The sequence below is a fragment of the Apus apus genome, chromosome 3, assembly GCF_020740795.1.
Source record: "Apus apus isolate bApuApu2 chromosome 3, bApuApu2.pri.cur, whole genome shotgun sequence".
NCBI classification, from domain to species: domain Eukaryota; kingdom Metazoa; phylum Chordata; class Aves; order Apodiformes; family Apodidae; genus Apus; species Apus apus.
The window spans coordinates 86,165,473-86,180,763 of NC_067284.1; the positions used below are offsets into that span (position 1 = coordinate 86,165,473).

Consider the following 15,291-nt stretch of genomic DNA (forward strand, 5'->3'; position numbering starts at 1 on the left):
AAACTTCCGTACTTAGGTTTTTGTTGTGGTGGTTTTTTTCCAGCTGTAACCCAGCCTCATCCTATCCTGACTTCCACAAATACTCAGAAAAATTAATCAGGTATCAAAAAAATAAATTCCAAAACAAGCACTACAATCATTGCACAAAAAAATTGAGGTAATTTATTTTTTTTAAAAAGCGTTCACTATATATATATTCATACTATATAGAAATTTACAGTGTTTTTATCTGATAACTACCTTCAGCAACATCTGTTGTGGCACATACAAGCCAGACCCCTCTATTTGGCTCACATGCAGCTAGAAAAGGGAAGCATTTCCCATTCCTCTTCCTTAAACATCCTGAAAGTGTTAAAAGGTTTTAAGGTAAATGGGGAAAAAACACTCCATATTTACAGCTACTTAGCATATTTACAGCTACAAAATAATCTCTGTCCTTATCTATCCCTAGTATCTACTAGCACGTAATGTGCAAACACAGAGTGCCCCCTTGCTTACATCCCCTAGCTAAAGATAACAAGAGTAAAGGTTCTACAATAATGATAGGAATCATAGTCTGGTTCTAGAAATAATAATACAGTTATGCTATTCTGGTTCTGTAAACCAACAGAATTTGCTTAATCACAGAAGAGCAACCATGATAAATAAAAACCCAAACCTGAAAAAGCACCTAACAGATAGGCTTTCAGTGGGTCAGCACTGGCTAAGGTACAATAAAAAAAATAAGAAAAGGTGATTCCCTTGCCCAGGAACTTTTGTCTAACAAGTATTTCTCATGGGTAAATTAGAGTGTTTCTATCCTAGACCCCAAGCCAGCCATCAAGTAGCTGCATCACAAACAAGGAGGAATCAGGGCCTTGGGGATGAAAATTTCCACTATCAAGAGCACCAGCATGAATAATTTCAGAAGTTGTACTGTGAGAAAAGTATTCTGATGAGAGCTACAGTGGCCAATAGAATTGCAATTAGCACTTCTTTCTTAAACATTTCAGGTGGCATGTGCATTGAAGGAGATGCATACTCAGAGTCAAGAAGACATTTGACCACTGCAGAAGGAAAATAATGGATTAATTTGCCTAAAAAAACCCCACAACAAACCCAAACAAAAAACTCAAAGTACCAAACCTCCCTAAACAAACAAACAAAAAAACACCAAACCCTACCCCCTCAAAATCCTCACAACAGAAATATGTTCTTACCTGTATTCTTGATGCTGAATGAGACACAACATTTATTTATATCCACTGCTCTGCCTCTTTTAAGATACCAAGCCAACATTGTAAAAACATCAAAAAACATTATGGCCACATGAAAGAAAAAAAAACACGGTTACACCATGTGTTTCTGCCACATCAATTGCAAGAAATTACAGGAGCATTCACATTTCTGTACTGGATAATTAATCTTAAAGTAACAATTATGTTCTAGTGGTCCAAGAACAAGCTGACCATAGTCTATAGTTCCTGTTTATTCACCAGACAGCTCCTTTGTATGTGTTAAGAAAGCATTAAAATATATTTTTCCAAAAAATTCAGGTCACTTTGCAAGACAGTAGCTACAAAACATTTATTTTTTTTTTTTAAATAAAAACATTTAAATCATCAGGTTTTGTAGAACAGCATGTCAAGTGTTTATCCTAATCTTTGTAGTGTAAGCACCTTCAGTTTTATGCTAAAACAATCAACATAAATTATTTGTTCAGGCTATTCACCTACACTGAAATAAATATTTTAACCAAGACAGATCACTTAATGCATACCAGATTACCCTGCCTTTATAAAAAGTTTCTCTGGTGACAAGTGAAATACAGACTGTGAAACCACGATTGCAATATTTTTTTCTTTTTCTCTTTAATTTCAGTGGAGACTGGCCTAAAATTTTAGACTATAAAAAAAAAACAATGATCAAGCACTACAGACTATAGCTTTAAAAAAACCTTCATCGCATAAGAGAAATATTTGAGATGGCTTACTTAAACTGTCTTAAAATAAGAGGTGGAATGCAAAGTCCCAAATTAGTTACAACACACTGTCCTGGTCACATTATATGTCCCACTCTTATGCAAAATTATCCACTGAACAGGAGTACAAATCTTTGTTTAATTACAAGAGAGATAAGCCACTGGTAAGTGAAAACAATACAGCTCAAAGGGCTTTTTATGCCCATACTACTAATTACAAAACACAGGGTGCAAAATTCAACATTTAAAATTATATAAACCTCAAAAGTACAGAACAGAACTTAATACAAGTCAAAATACTTCAGCACCTGAGATTTTCCTGTAGAAAGCCAAAGATACTTTCTTCAGAAACACGTAATACAATCAGCTCCTTTTCTCTCAGTATTACACAATTGATCAAGAAAATGTTGGAATATATAACAATGCTCTAAAATCCTACTTAAGCCTTGAAGATAAATCTGCTATGAAACTATACTTAAAATTTGACCCGTGTGCATTACCTAATTGAATTTTATGAATACATTTTGTATTAAAACTGGAATAGACTTCTTCTATTTAAAGTGTTCTGATGAAATTAAAGTTAAAAGAACAGACAAAGAACAGTATGCAACTTGAATCATGTCGAAATACTGAAATAGAAACAGGTTTGAACAAAATGTAGTAACTTAATAATCTGCTATGCAAGTCTTTACTTTTACAGACAAATAGTGGTTATGTCTTTACTTTTGGTAAACTAACACTTTAAGGAAATCCTTTTAATTTTCACTTTGAGAGCTGGGAAGTTGCATTTTATGTGTTCTGCTCTGTGTGATTTAGACTTTGTGATTTTGTATGTATAATTATCTGTCATCCTCAAGGTACCTGCTGTACTGCATACCAGTCTTAGAACAGAAAATTTCTTTTTTTAATCCTTTGGTTTTGAAGCTTTAAGCAACTGTGTATTCTGTTTAGCAACTGAACTCCCAGACCCCAGGGCAAAGGAGAAGAAAACATTTAAAAAAACTGTCTCAACAAAACTGTCTTCTGACAGGAATGTAGGAGTTTTATTCTAATATTATCTAATTTTATTTATGAAGACTACTTAAATCTCAAACGATATGCAAAATTCAGGCTTCAAATATTGGAATACAAGGGATGTTCCTTTAATTCCAGAAATGCTTTCATCAGAGAAAGAATACTGTACATTTGGCTTTATTTAATCACTTACTTAGTGATACTGTAAAAAATTAAACTATTGGTGTTATCATGGTTAAATGTTCCTCCTCCCATGGTTAACTACTCGGAATTTTCTGGAACCTTTCTATCACTGAAAACCAGTCAAGCATATCTGTTTCTGTCCTTTAATGCCTAAATATGAATAACTGGGCACTCAGTAGTAACTTTAGAAAGAAAAGCTGCAGCAATTACATTGAAAGATTTAATATTAAATTATTGCAGTTTTAAACTCTGAGTGCAGTAAAATGCACTGTTGGCTCACTTAAAACCAAACCAAATCATCCTTAAAACCCATCATCTTTCCTCAATACAAGGTGCAGCTGAGTTTAAAAAACAAGAAGGGGAGCAAACCCCTCCACCACAAACAAAAAAATCGAAAACCAAGAATATTGTTTTCAGTGCAAACATTGTAGTCTTCAAAAGGCCAGGAGTACAAATATTTACGTTCCAGTGTATCCTTACCTACGAGGAATGTTGTTTCACATTATAAAGTATGTCAAATACCTTTAATCCAATTGCAATACTGAAGTTTACCCTCTCAAATCGATATGGTGACTGAAACCTAAGTGTTTATACAAGCAGTGTAACTTTCTGGAGAAACTAATGCACACAGTTGAAAGTTCTCACAAAAAAACAAGGGCAGACTGCAAATTCAGCTGCTGGTCCTTTAACAATTTCAGTATCAAATGCCAAAACCTAACCAGCTACTTAATAAGGAGTGAACAGAGCCTCCTGCACCAGCACCTTAAATCCCCTTGCTGCAGGCCACAGAGGCAAGCTGCAGACAACCACTTCTTAGGCAAAAATCTTCTTGGATGCAACAAAGCCCTACTCTATGTAATTCATTTTTTCAATGTGCAAAAGTTAAATTTCTAACAAAACCCCTCAAACCTAAAGAAAACTTCCAGGACACTGCAGAGGGAGGTGGGCATGTTACTTTAGCAATTCAAAATATGCTTATAAAGTTCACCTAGAACACTATTTTGCAGCATTGTGTTTTTCAAATTACTAGCTGGGATTCCAAGAACGTTTGAAAAAGGCACCTACTACACTTTCTTAATTAGCTGCCCATTTTAATAATTTTGGTACTATTTGTCACAGTACATCAGAAAACAGCAGCACAATGCATTAGATGGACCAGAATTTTATATTTGTTCCCCTTTAGAAAGCAAAACATTTTTTAAATGAAAGGCACTCATGACAGAAACTCTCTCTCCAGTTCATATATAGATGGCCGACAAGTTTTGCTCTTCATTCTACATAAAGGCACAGTACAGTCTCTGTTTTGACCTTCCACATCAATATCAAGCAATGAGGGCATGTGGCAATTAGTTCTTTCCGCTGTGTCTGGCAAGAAGTTAACATCTGGATCCACAATGCCCTCTACATAGTCAGAGTCTTTAGAGTTTGGTTTAATAATACGTGGAATAATCTGCCATGCATCAATTTTACTTCTTAGAGAAGAAGGTCGAGGCCTTGATATAATATTGACAGCACTTTGCTTTTCAGTTGAAATACCACTGTGGCTGCTTCTTTGCTGAAGAGATGGAGAGTGCAGAGTTCCAGTAACTGATAAAATTGGTAACGTGGAGACATCATTGGTTGAAGCAAATCCATTAGCTAGGGGAAAGCAAAGGCCAAACAAAGACAATTTAAACCATGTGATGTCTTGACTTCTTTGCCATTTGTAAAACTGGGTTGCCCTAAACACTAGGGTTCTTTTTTTATCTCGAGAAAAATTAAGAGACTCATACATTTGTAGAGAATCTCCTCAGAGAGGACGAGCAGTGTTCAAGTAACATTTTTGTTTCTGTGCTCTCTGCTAGAGGCCATAATAATTTATTTTTTATTGCTACAAAAGAAATATACAGAGAGCATTAATCACCCAGTATCTGAATGAATGTTAATATTGAAATAAAGCCCCACAAATTTGTCTGGTTATTATGAGTGATTACATATGCATAGAGTACGATGAAGAACATGACATTTAAGTCACCACAGAACACCATTACTGACATTTATAACTTATTTTAAAAAACTCAGTAATTACAAGCTTCCCACCAAATTTAAAGACCCTTTTACAGCTTAAGATTTTATCAACAGCTTAACTTAGGGACCTGTGGAAAATGCAACATAAATTCTTCATTAGTGAATGGTTGGTTTTCCTACATTTTCTGTTTCTGTACTTAAAACGCCCTGCATTTTAAGTTCTTAATCACCCACCTGTGATCTGAAAATTGTTCCCATCTGATAAGGTTCGTCTGTGACACAACACACTTAACTTTGTTGAGGAGTCATTTGGCACATTTTGAGATTCTTGCTTCAGACAAATATTAAAAGGCTGATTTTTCAATCGTGTAGAAACTGAATTAGGAGCCAGCTGTATGCTCAGTTCTCTCTTACTTTTAGATGAAAAGTCATCAGTGGAACTGCATGGACCACAATCACCAAGGACAGTGCTTACAAATGCATCTTCGCTGTCAGATTGAAGTAGGCATTTTGTGGAAATGGAGGGCATAGAGAGAAGATTCACAGCATTTGCAGCTGGATTTAGGGATGGAATACTTGTTTCCTCTTTTTTGGACTGCAGTCTTGTAGGGCTGGTACTCCTGCGAAATTTTGAAGCACGCTGAAATATTCCATCACGCTTCTTCTTCTCATCTTTAGGCAAGAGCTCATCTGAACCCTGCGATTTGTTCAGCTCTCTGATATCTAAGCCCAGGGCAACAGATGCAAGCAGGACAGCACACCCATAAAGCACTGAATCAGTCTTCTTTTTCTGCAGTGTCCTGCTCAGACTGTTTGTCGGTGTCATTTGAGGAGTACTATTTGTAGAACTAGCAGAGGTTCCTTCTTCAAAGCTCTCATGTTCTACTGTATTCTCTCCCTGATCATCTTTCCAAAGAGGTAGATTAATATAGGCCTGATTTGGCAACTTAATTGGCTTTGGTCTTTTACTGTCCAAACCTTCAGGGAGTAGTTTCTTATCAGTACAGACACCTATAAAACATTACAGTATACTTTAAGATACCAATTCAGCTATTTTGCTATCACATGTCTGCCTATGTACACATTATTTCATTCCACTTGCACAAGTATTAACCTTGAGGTATACTCTACACCCCCTTTAGATGCAAATTATGTTATCTGCATCTGAAAGACTTACTCTTATTTTAAGAGGCATGCTGTATCTCCCAACCTTTATGCACTCAACACAGTTGAAGAACAGATACTGTTTTTGCATTTTCTGTAATATTTGAGGATTTGCAACACTTTGGTAGTGCTTTTCAAGTAACATGAAAAATACTTCTCTGTATGGACTACAGTGAAGTAATTTACTCTACACAAACTGCCAGAGAAGATCTGGCACACAATACTTTCACTTAAGGCATGTTCCAAAACCCAGTGAGTAACTAGAAATTTTTCCAATTAATTCATTAGACTATAGTGGTCTAGAGTAGGAAGTAAACTTGACATCCTGCACCTAACAACAAATAACACGGAAGGTATCATATGACCCACATGTGTTATTCTACTATAAACTACTGAATGCTACAGAATAAACACAGAAATATTTGAAATGCAAATACATAAACCTGTGTAATCTTCTTTGTATGTAGGGGTTTAATCAATTAAATAATCAATTAAATTACTAATTGTGAAGCCTTGCTTTGTATCCCTACCAGTATTTACAAAGATGAAAATGCTTTTTTCCTAGGGAAAAAAAAAAAAAAAAAAAAAAGCAGCATCCATTTCCTCTTCCAGCTGTCACAAATCCAGCCACGGGTATTGACATCAAGTTATATCACTGTTTTTTTATCTGACACTGGTAACTTAATTTTCTTAGGTAAGACAATCTGTAGGATAGAAAGTGTGTGCAAACTTGAGAATGATTGTATCATAAAGCCACAGTAATGGACATGAAAAGCCACATACAGCTACTATGCTTCTAAGAGGATTAAGTATGCTTTCGCTTATGAATTACCTGTAACTCCCAATATGTTGCCTAAACAACACCACATATATTTCATTTCTTAGCTGCTAATGCTGGAAATGTAAAGATGTTTTAACATTTTGTTATAGTTTTTTTTGCACAGGAAAATTATTTGTAGCCTGACTACTCTTCTAATAATCTGCATAATCCTTGAGAAAGTAAAGCAATACAATGTATAACAGTGGAGGTATACTTAATGCCATTATATGGTAACTTTCACTTTTTCAAAAATAGCTCTCACCTTGGTCCACAAATAACGACGCTAAGGGAACACCCTTCTGATTTTTCATTAGAAGCGTTGACCAAGGGTTGCTGCCATCTGAAAGAGGTCTCACTCTGAAACAACAATAGGTATTTTGATATTACAGAGGATACCATGCTTATACACACTTCGACAAGAAAATTACTAAAATATCTCTTTTTAAACTATAAACATGTAGTACGTAACTTGAAAACAGTAAAGCTTTCCAAAGCTAAAAAAAAAAATTGTATATAATAGCACAGAGTCATATGATTCAAAATTGATACATGCCTTATATCAGGTGTTCTTTACAAGATTAAAATTTCCAGCCGAAAAAGAAAGTCAATGAAAAATGGACCTCGACTATATTGAAGAACTAAGGTTGGTGCACACCTGGACAACAGTTTCACTGTGTCAAAAAAACGATGTGAGTATTGGAAATTTATTAAATGTAGTGACTTTAAAACAAACAAAAATATCATAAAGCCAGCTTCAACAGACCGTCTGGAACCAACAGATAAATGAGTGGATGTCTCTACCAAGAAAAAAATTGCATTATTATTTATACTAGAAGAGACAAGGAAAAAGATGCCTTACGCTTAGGATTATCAAACAAACAAAATGTAATAGACATACTTGTCCTTACAATCTGCACGATCCTTTATTTGAACTGAACTTGGTCCCCATGTACAACCTCTCTTTTTAAAACTTTTCTTCACATCTTCAAACTCTTCTTGGTGATAAGTTGTGCTCCTTCCCCAAGTTCTGTTGCTTTCATCTGAAGTTACTAGAGATTGAATTTAAAAACACAGACAAAAAACCCCACACATAAATAGTAATTTCTAAAACAAAAATATTTTGACAGACAGAAACAGACTATTTTCTCCACTGCAAAATAATTTTGACACAGTAACACAAAAAGTAGTAAACAAATTGAGATTTTTTTTTCCCCCCTCTTACAAAAACCACCATGCAAAATGCACTGATCCAAAAAGATAAGCAAGAAAGAAAAATAATTTATGAGCTGACAGGAGACCCAAATGAAAGATAAAGCAGCAAAACAATTTTCCATGCTTCCTTTAACTGAGAACCTTATATTTAGGTAATTCAGACAAGTGAGTTAGACTGAGCACTTAAATTCCAATGAAAAAAATATATGCCATGGAGCAACTGGTATGAAATGAAAACAGAATATTCCAATTGTAACAAGGAATAACATTTTCTTTCTCACTACAACAAAAAAATTTATATTTTTAAAGTGTCTAACCTTCATTAAATGCTTAGTCTGTCACTGTCTCAACTGTTAAATTAAACTAAACCAGCACCTTTAAAACATAATGAAATCTTGCCTTTTTTCATAACCCCACTGGGAAGTTCATATTCACTTGTGATATCTACATCTTGCTGGTACACATATACACTGTTTCTTCGGCCATTAGTTGTGTGTGTATCTGTTTTAGGAATCACTGAGGAAAAATTAAGAGAATGTAGTAGAGAACTTAGTCAAGTTGATTTTGGAAATGGAACTGTTTCCCTTATATTTTTATGTTTTGTTTATAAATCCCAGATCCATAAAGGCACTAAACATCCTGTGATTATGGTTTTTTTACTGTAGGGTTTAAAGGTTCCTCTGTCTAGGACTAGACCCTGATAAGTAGATTTCCATATACGATTGACTAACTAGAAACGGAACTTGCTATCAACATAGGGTGTCTACAGCTTTGATGGAGATACCTAAGAGAAAAACAACTTAGCCAGTTATAACAGCAGGATAAATGAGGTAGCATTTACGTGCTTATAGTTCTGCTCCTCCTGCACTGCACAGCACTCTCCTTCTGCCTCACCATACACCTTCTCACCAGCACAGTTGACCCTGCAGTCTGGCACTCTAGTTGCCTTCTCTACACTCCTATTTTCAACCACACAATATCTATCTTTCTGGTTTTCCTCCTCCCTCTAAAACACCTTTCAAAATCAGCTGGAGTTGTCTTAATCGCAAGATTTTCAATTAAGTAGATTTTTATTTTAGCTGAAAAAAAATTTAGATTTGGAAGTTAGACTCACTCATGACGAAGTGAAGCAATCAAGTAAACAATTGTTAGATACGCCCATTCAAATAATCTGTATTTGAGCAAGTCTTCTTGAAACAAAGACACTTTGAAGTTAAATCAAGATAAAACATTATTGTGGGAAAGAGAATTTATTTTGCACAGGTGCAGATGGGTGTGGAAGCTAAATTGTTTCAGCTAGATACTCCTGAGAGATCTGATAAGCTTTTAGGTAAAGCCTAGGTATCCAAACTCAGTAACAGAAGTGTAGGTCTTCAAAGGAGTGCCTCTATGTTGTCCTGTGTGTTCCAGTTCTAAAAATACAAATGCATGCAACAATAATAAAAAAAAAATCTCCAGTGCCACTTAGCACACATGCAAGGAGTGGCACGGCCATAGCTTACATAATACTACACATTTTTAAAAACCCCTCAAGTTTTCAGAATCATGATAATACCTGACATTTGCTTCATTTCCAAGCATTTTCATACAGAGCAAGGAGAGTCAAAGATAAAATAAGACAGTCTTGTTTATATGTAATTATGACATTTTACTAAGAAAAACTTCTCTTACATTTTGGAAGTAAAAATACAATGTATCAAAAGCCCTACTAAACAGTTTGAGGTTGAGAAACCATTGCTAACACAGATACTGTGTCAGCTAGCTTCTGAAAAAGACCTGACATAATTTTTCACTTAAATTTTCATTACGAAAAGCAAGATAGGCTTTGTCCACCTCTCTCCTTTATCCACAATATATGGGTAGTAATGGTCTTCACCCGGTAATTGTCTTTGTTACAGTTCAAGCAAATACTAAAGTTACTGCCAGAAAAGACATCACTTCTCCTTTAGACAGTAATGATGGAAAGGATTTCATAAGGCAGAGGTATTTCAAAGGAGATGAGAGATCTGGTTTCTATCCAATCTTTAAACAAAGTTTCAGTTTGGGTAAAGAAAATAAATCTTTAAACTAGTTACAGAACAGTATGCAGAAAAACACCTCCCTATGCAGTTTTATTTCCCCTCCTCCTTACTTACATCTGATAAAGCCAGATGCCGAAGTAATTTCCTTCAGAGGTGACTACCCTTGGAAAAGAAGATAGTCACCGTCCATAAGCAATCAGCTGGAACAGGTTCCACTGATTTCATATAAACAGAAAAACTTAAGGCTTTTCATCTCACATAGCATTCCACACTAAATATGGATAATTAGACAATCTACTTTGCACAATAGTTCAGACACTACATACGCAAGCAGTGAATCCCACAGGAATTGTTTTGTATCTCTACATATGTAATTCCTGAATATAAATGCAGGCTTCATTTGTAACAATATGAGCTGTTTTCTTCCATATTCATTGTACCTCTACTACATGAGCATGAATACACCTTATCTCCTGTCTTCAGTACACATGGAATAACATAGGCCTACAAGCCTACCCACAACTTTATTTTTGCTTCTTTCTTTCAAAAAACCTACAGCAAAATTTCTTCTTTATTTTCTACTGGTTTTGCTTAATGCTTGCTTCTCTTGACCTCTGCAAGCTGGGTTGCAGGATGATTCTTTGGCCTTTCCATTTTCCATGACTCCCTTATTTGCTACATTTTTCTTCTTTTTTTTCCCCCCTTTTTTTTTGATAAGCCATAACCAATTTCCTTTATCAACTCCAATACCTAATTAAAAACTTGTTTTCCATCTTACATGGATTCTAAACAAGACACTTTGCCTTTTGTCATTATAAATTTTGATTCTTCATTGTTTTATCCCAGTCAGTGTACAAATGAGTTGCTGAAGTTATTAAGGAGATACATATTTAAAGTATTCACAATAATTTTGTGTTACTGAAATAAGTTAGCATTTTAGCAAGGTGATCCTGTCCCATCAAAGAACAAGTTGCAAATGTTAGAACAAGATGAGGGACCTAGAAATAGGACAGAAATCTGTCTGGAATTGGATACTGCTACCAGTGTTTCAATGGGTGTCTGGAACAGTCTCTGTCAACCGAATAAACAAATAGAAATGGTGAACACTTACACTGTATAGCTCGAAGACGAGGAATTATTGTGGGGCTACTTGATGGACTAGAGCTGTTACTGTTTAAACTCCTCCTCTTATCTAGATTGGGAGATGCCTGCACTGTTATTTTGTGCTGAAAATCTGTAAGAGAGTAAAACAAATCAGTTTTAATGTTCTAAAAAAATAAAATAAAATAAATAAAAAATCAGGATATTATACTGCTTTACTTCATAAAACAAAGCCATATGTGAATTAGACTTGAAAGTGTAAGAGATGTTCATATTAAAAACACTGACAAACTAACTCCATGTAACAATTTAGATACTCAGTCAAACGGCAGGATTTCACACCTTCACAGACACTATACAATAGGTTTGCAGTAAACATAAACAAAAGCAGACAGGTCCAAGTGGGCCCAAACTGAGACACATCCATCATGTTGGTTTTCACACAAGGAAAGAAAAATCTCAATTTCATCTCAAATCAATCAATATTCAGGACAATCAGATTTTAATTTTAAACTTGTAATTCATATAAAACATAAAAAAGTAGCATTAACAAAGAAGCCACATCTATCAATATGTCAGAAAAACAAGACACCAAACTACAGAACTACAAATATTTATAGCAACATAATAAAAAAACCCAACAAATGTTGGCAAATCGGAAAAAAATAAATTAAATCTGATTATATGCCCCTTCATAATTCACATCTTCAGTGCAATTAGATTGCATGCTATTCTTACAAGAGTACTGTCTCAAGGACAAGTTCAACTGGGTGGTTCTCAACAACAAAGAGTAAAGTGGCATTGTGAGTAAAAATGTTTATCACTTTTTCAAGTTAAATACAAGCCAAACTGAAGTCAAAGCACCAAATATTTAGTTTAAGCTTGTAAGCCAGTACAAACCAAACTAACATGCTTGTCTGGAAGCATGATTTTTATTTTATTTACTGTTATCATTAAAGTAAGGAAAAATAAGCTTATTTCACTAGTGCTGAAGCAGTACCATAAATGTTACTGTTCTCTTTGTCTCTTTCCAGCTACCAGGCAGCCATGATTTGGTCAGACCTGTGTTAGCGTGGCATTAAGTTCTTACTGCATTAGTAATAAACTTAAGAGACTTGACCAGGAAGCCACTGGAAGAAAGCCTGTCAATCCCAAGGACCTGGTACCACTACTGAAAGCTTTCCAACCATCGGCATAACCTTCAGTTTCTGTAGTGCCATCTCGTGGCAACATCAAAAAGGCACCACTAAAACAGTCCCTAACACTAATAAAACCTGACTCTCTACAAATGCACCTCCTTCGCAAAGGGGGCATTTTAATGCATTCGTGGGCAAAATTAAACACTCCAACATTCAAATTATGCCATATTTGCACTCTGAAATAATATCTTCAATTGCTATTGCAGGATTTTCTTGCAAGAAGCAAGACACTGAAGATGTCTTATGACTGCTGTGTCATATTTTACAACCGCAGTAAGCATGCAATTTGGACCTACCACACCCGAACCTCCAGCCATTATTAAGTACTGGTTTTCTACTACGTATTTGCAAGCTTAGGGCAAACAGCACTAATATCTGATGGTGTCAGAAAGTTCTAGGATGTCATAAATAGGTACTACTTTATCTGCAAAAAAGTATGAGAGCAAAAATCTGAACTTTGAATCAGTCTTAAATCACATGGCTCCCATCTAGTAACTTTTCCCTTCAGATACCTGTAGTTGAACCAGGTGAAAGATTCTTCCAGGTGAAATGAGGACTACTCTACAAGAGCATGATATGTGAAAGTTGTTTTCTTGGGGGGGGTGGGTGGAAAGCTATACAACTCTTACCATATCCTTCCGCACTATTAGTGCAGGAGGACGACCTGGCAATGAATTAAAATAGTAGCCAATACTGATAGTATTAAGCACATAATTTAAGCCTGCATATTTAATTGTAATATATACTGTGAACGTAAAAATTTGCAAACCTGAAGGCAAACTAATTCTGTGTCCATCTTTAAGTTTTAACCTGCTTCTTTTAAATTTGCCCTTCCTCTTCTTTACATTGGGTTTCTCTTGGTTTAACTGGAAAATCATGATATTCAGCTCGCGCTCCAGTACATCAATCTCACGTTCTGCTAACTGTTGCTCACGGCGCTTAAGTAACTCTTCTTGAGATTTCTGCTGAAGAGCTGCTCTTGTCAACTCCTCTTCTCGTGATCGAAGCTCCTGAAGATAAGATTCACACAAGTAAAATTAATAACATGAAGACTGTATAAAAGGATATATAAAAAGCACAGTAGGTTGTATTTCCTTAACCATTTACATGATGCCCTATATACACATAACGTGCACATATGACCTTCTGATAGTCCTCCATTCTGTATCTGGACACAATCATTACAAAGACTTCCTTTTAACCATTTAACTTGAGTCACTTAACATAGGTAAGCACTGGTAATAGGGAAAACACATCCAATCAAAGATTATCAGCTTACAGCCTAGCAGAAAATATTCTCAAAGTACTTCACATCATAGACTCTCTCATAGCATCAGGACTGCTCTGAGCTCCTACACACTTAAGTCAATGACCTGACGAATACACAAATTAATGCCTTTATCTTAAATTTTCTAACCTTTCCTGTTTTTCAGCCATGTATTTAAGTAGCACTTTTCTATCTAGAAAAGCAATCAGCATTACACCAAATGAGGATTAGTGTAACAGGATAAACCAAGTCATAAGACAGAAGACAGCTGTTTCTTAATTAAAATTTAGCAGGTATCTGTATAACATCAAACAGCTACTAACCACCAAATTACACCACATAGACTTTTCAACCATCAATTCCATAGAATGGTGGTTATTTTCCCTTTACACTTTTTTACTTTGGAGAAGAAAAAGCTTTTGTGAGGAAGTTAGTTAACTTTTCAGGTTAAATAAATCCCTTAGGCTAAACAGCTGTAAACCCATCATCTTAAATTATCTTAATCTTCAGCTCCCAGAATCTTATATATGTGAAATGTAAGTAGACCTCCCTTCATAGCATGGGGCATATAGTACAAGAAACAGACTTATCAGAAATGTAATCAGTACCGCCAATAAAAGAGACTACAGGGGAAGGGGAAGCTACAATACTTTATTGTTTCTATGACTGGTTTGTTTTGTTTTTGTTTTTGTTTTTTAATTTTACATATTATTGTGTAAATTTTACCCAGATAGAAATGAAAATTCAAAATAGAAAACAGCTTTTGAAGTTAAGTGATGACAAAAGTTCTGGACATATAAGAATCTTATTCCTATTAAAAAATAATTCATTTTTTCACTGTACAATCTTACAATTGTGGTGTATTTTGCTGTTGTTTTCTTCAGAGCAGATTGCCAACTCCTGCTCAGCACTATTGAGTGATGGTGTACACCAGCACAACTCCTCACCTCAAGATCAAACTTTCTGCTCTTTTTAACTCCCATTCTGTCTTGAATAAAATAGTTCCTGAACAATACTACTTTGTTGTTTTCACATCAGGGGGGGAAAAAACCTCTCTGTTGTTGCAAAAAAGAATATGGATGTCAAAAGACAGGTTAGCATTGAAGCAAACGCTGGTTCAGTGACAAGCATCTGTTTCTCAGAAAAATACTTTGTTTCCCTTTACAACTGTAACATTCATACACTGCTTATCACTGTTTTCAAATTTAATTGAAACAATTGAAAAATTTCTTATGGTTCACTAATTTTGGTACAATTTTTTTTAATTTATTTTTAAATTCACTTTGCTTTGTGTAAAGTTTCACAAAATGCAATTCTACCTCCTGGAAATTCAAAGAAGCCTG

The 15,291-nt window shown here is 35.2% G+C and overlaps 1 protein-coding gene across 3 annotated transcripts in view; it reads right to left on the bottom strand.

The window, feature by feature from the left end:
• Positions 1-1,551: 1,551 nt before the first annotated feature.
• The window catches only part of MAP3K21 (mitogen-activated protein kinase kinase kinase 21), a 42,570-nt gene continuing 28,830 nt past the window's right edge, over positions 1,552-15,291 (bottom strand). Inside the window, exons 5-11 of one of the 3 annotated variants that reach the window (XM_051614222.1) lie at positions 13,451-13,691; positions 11,493-11,615; positions 8,760-8,876; positions 8,047-8,197; positions 7,411-7,505; positions 5,399-6,175; positions 1,552-4,795 (exon numbers count right to left, since the gene is read on the bottom strand). In XM_051614222.1, coding sequence (XP_051470182.1) covers positions 4,371-4,795; positions 5,399-6,175; positions 7,411-7,505; positions 8,047-8,197; positions 8,760-8,876; positions 11,493-11,615; positions 13,451-13,691 — 1,929 coding nt within the window. In that variant the 3' untranslated portion in view covers positions 1,552-4,370. Of the gene's footprint in view, positions 4,796-5,398; positions 6,176-7,410; positions 7,506-8,046; positions 8,198-8,735; positions 8,877-11,492; positions 11,616-13,450; positions 13,692-15,291 lie in introns of all 3 variants that reach the window. The other 2 variants (XM_051614221.1, XM_051614223.1) reach the window with 2 other exon arrangements.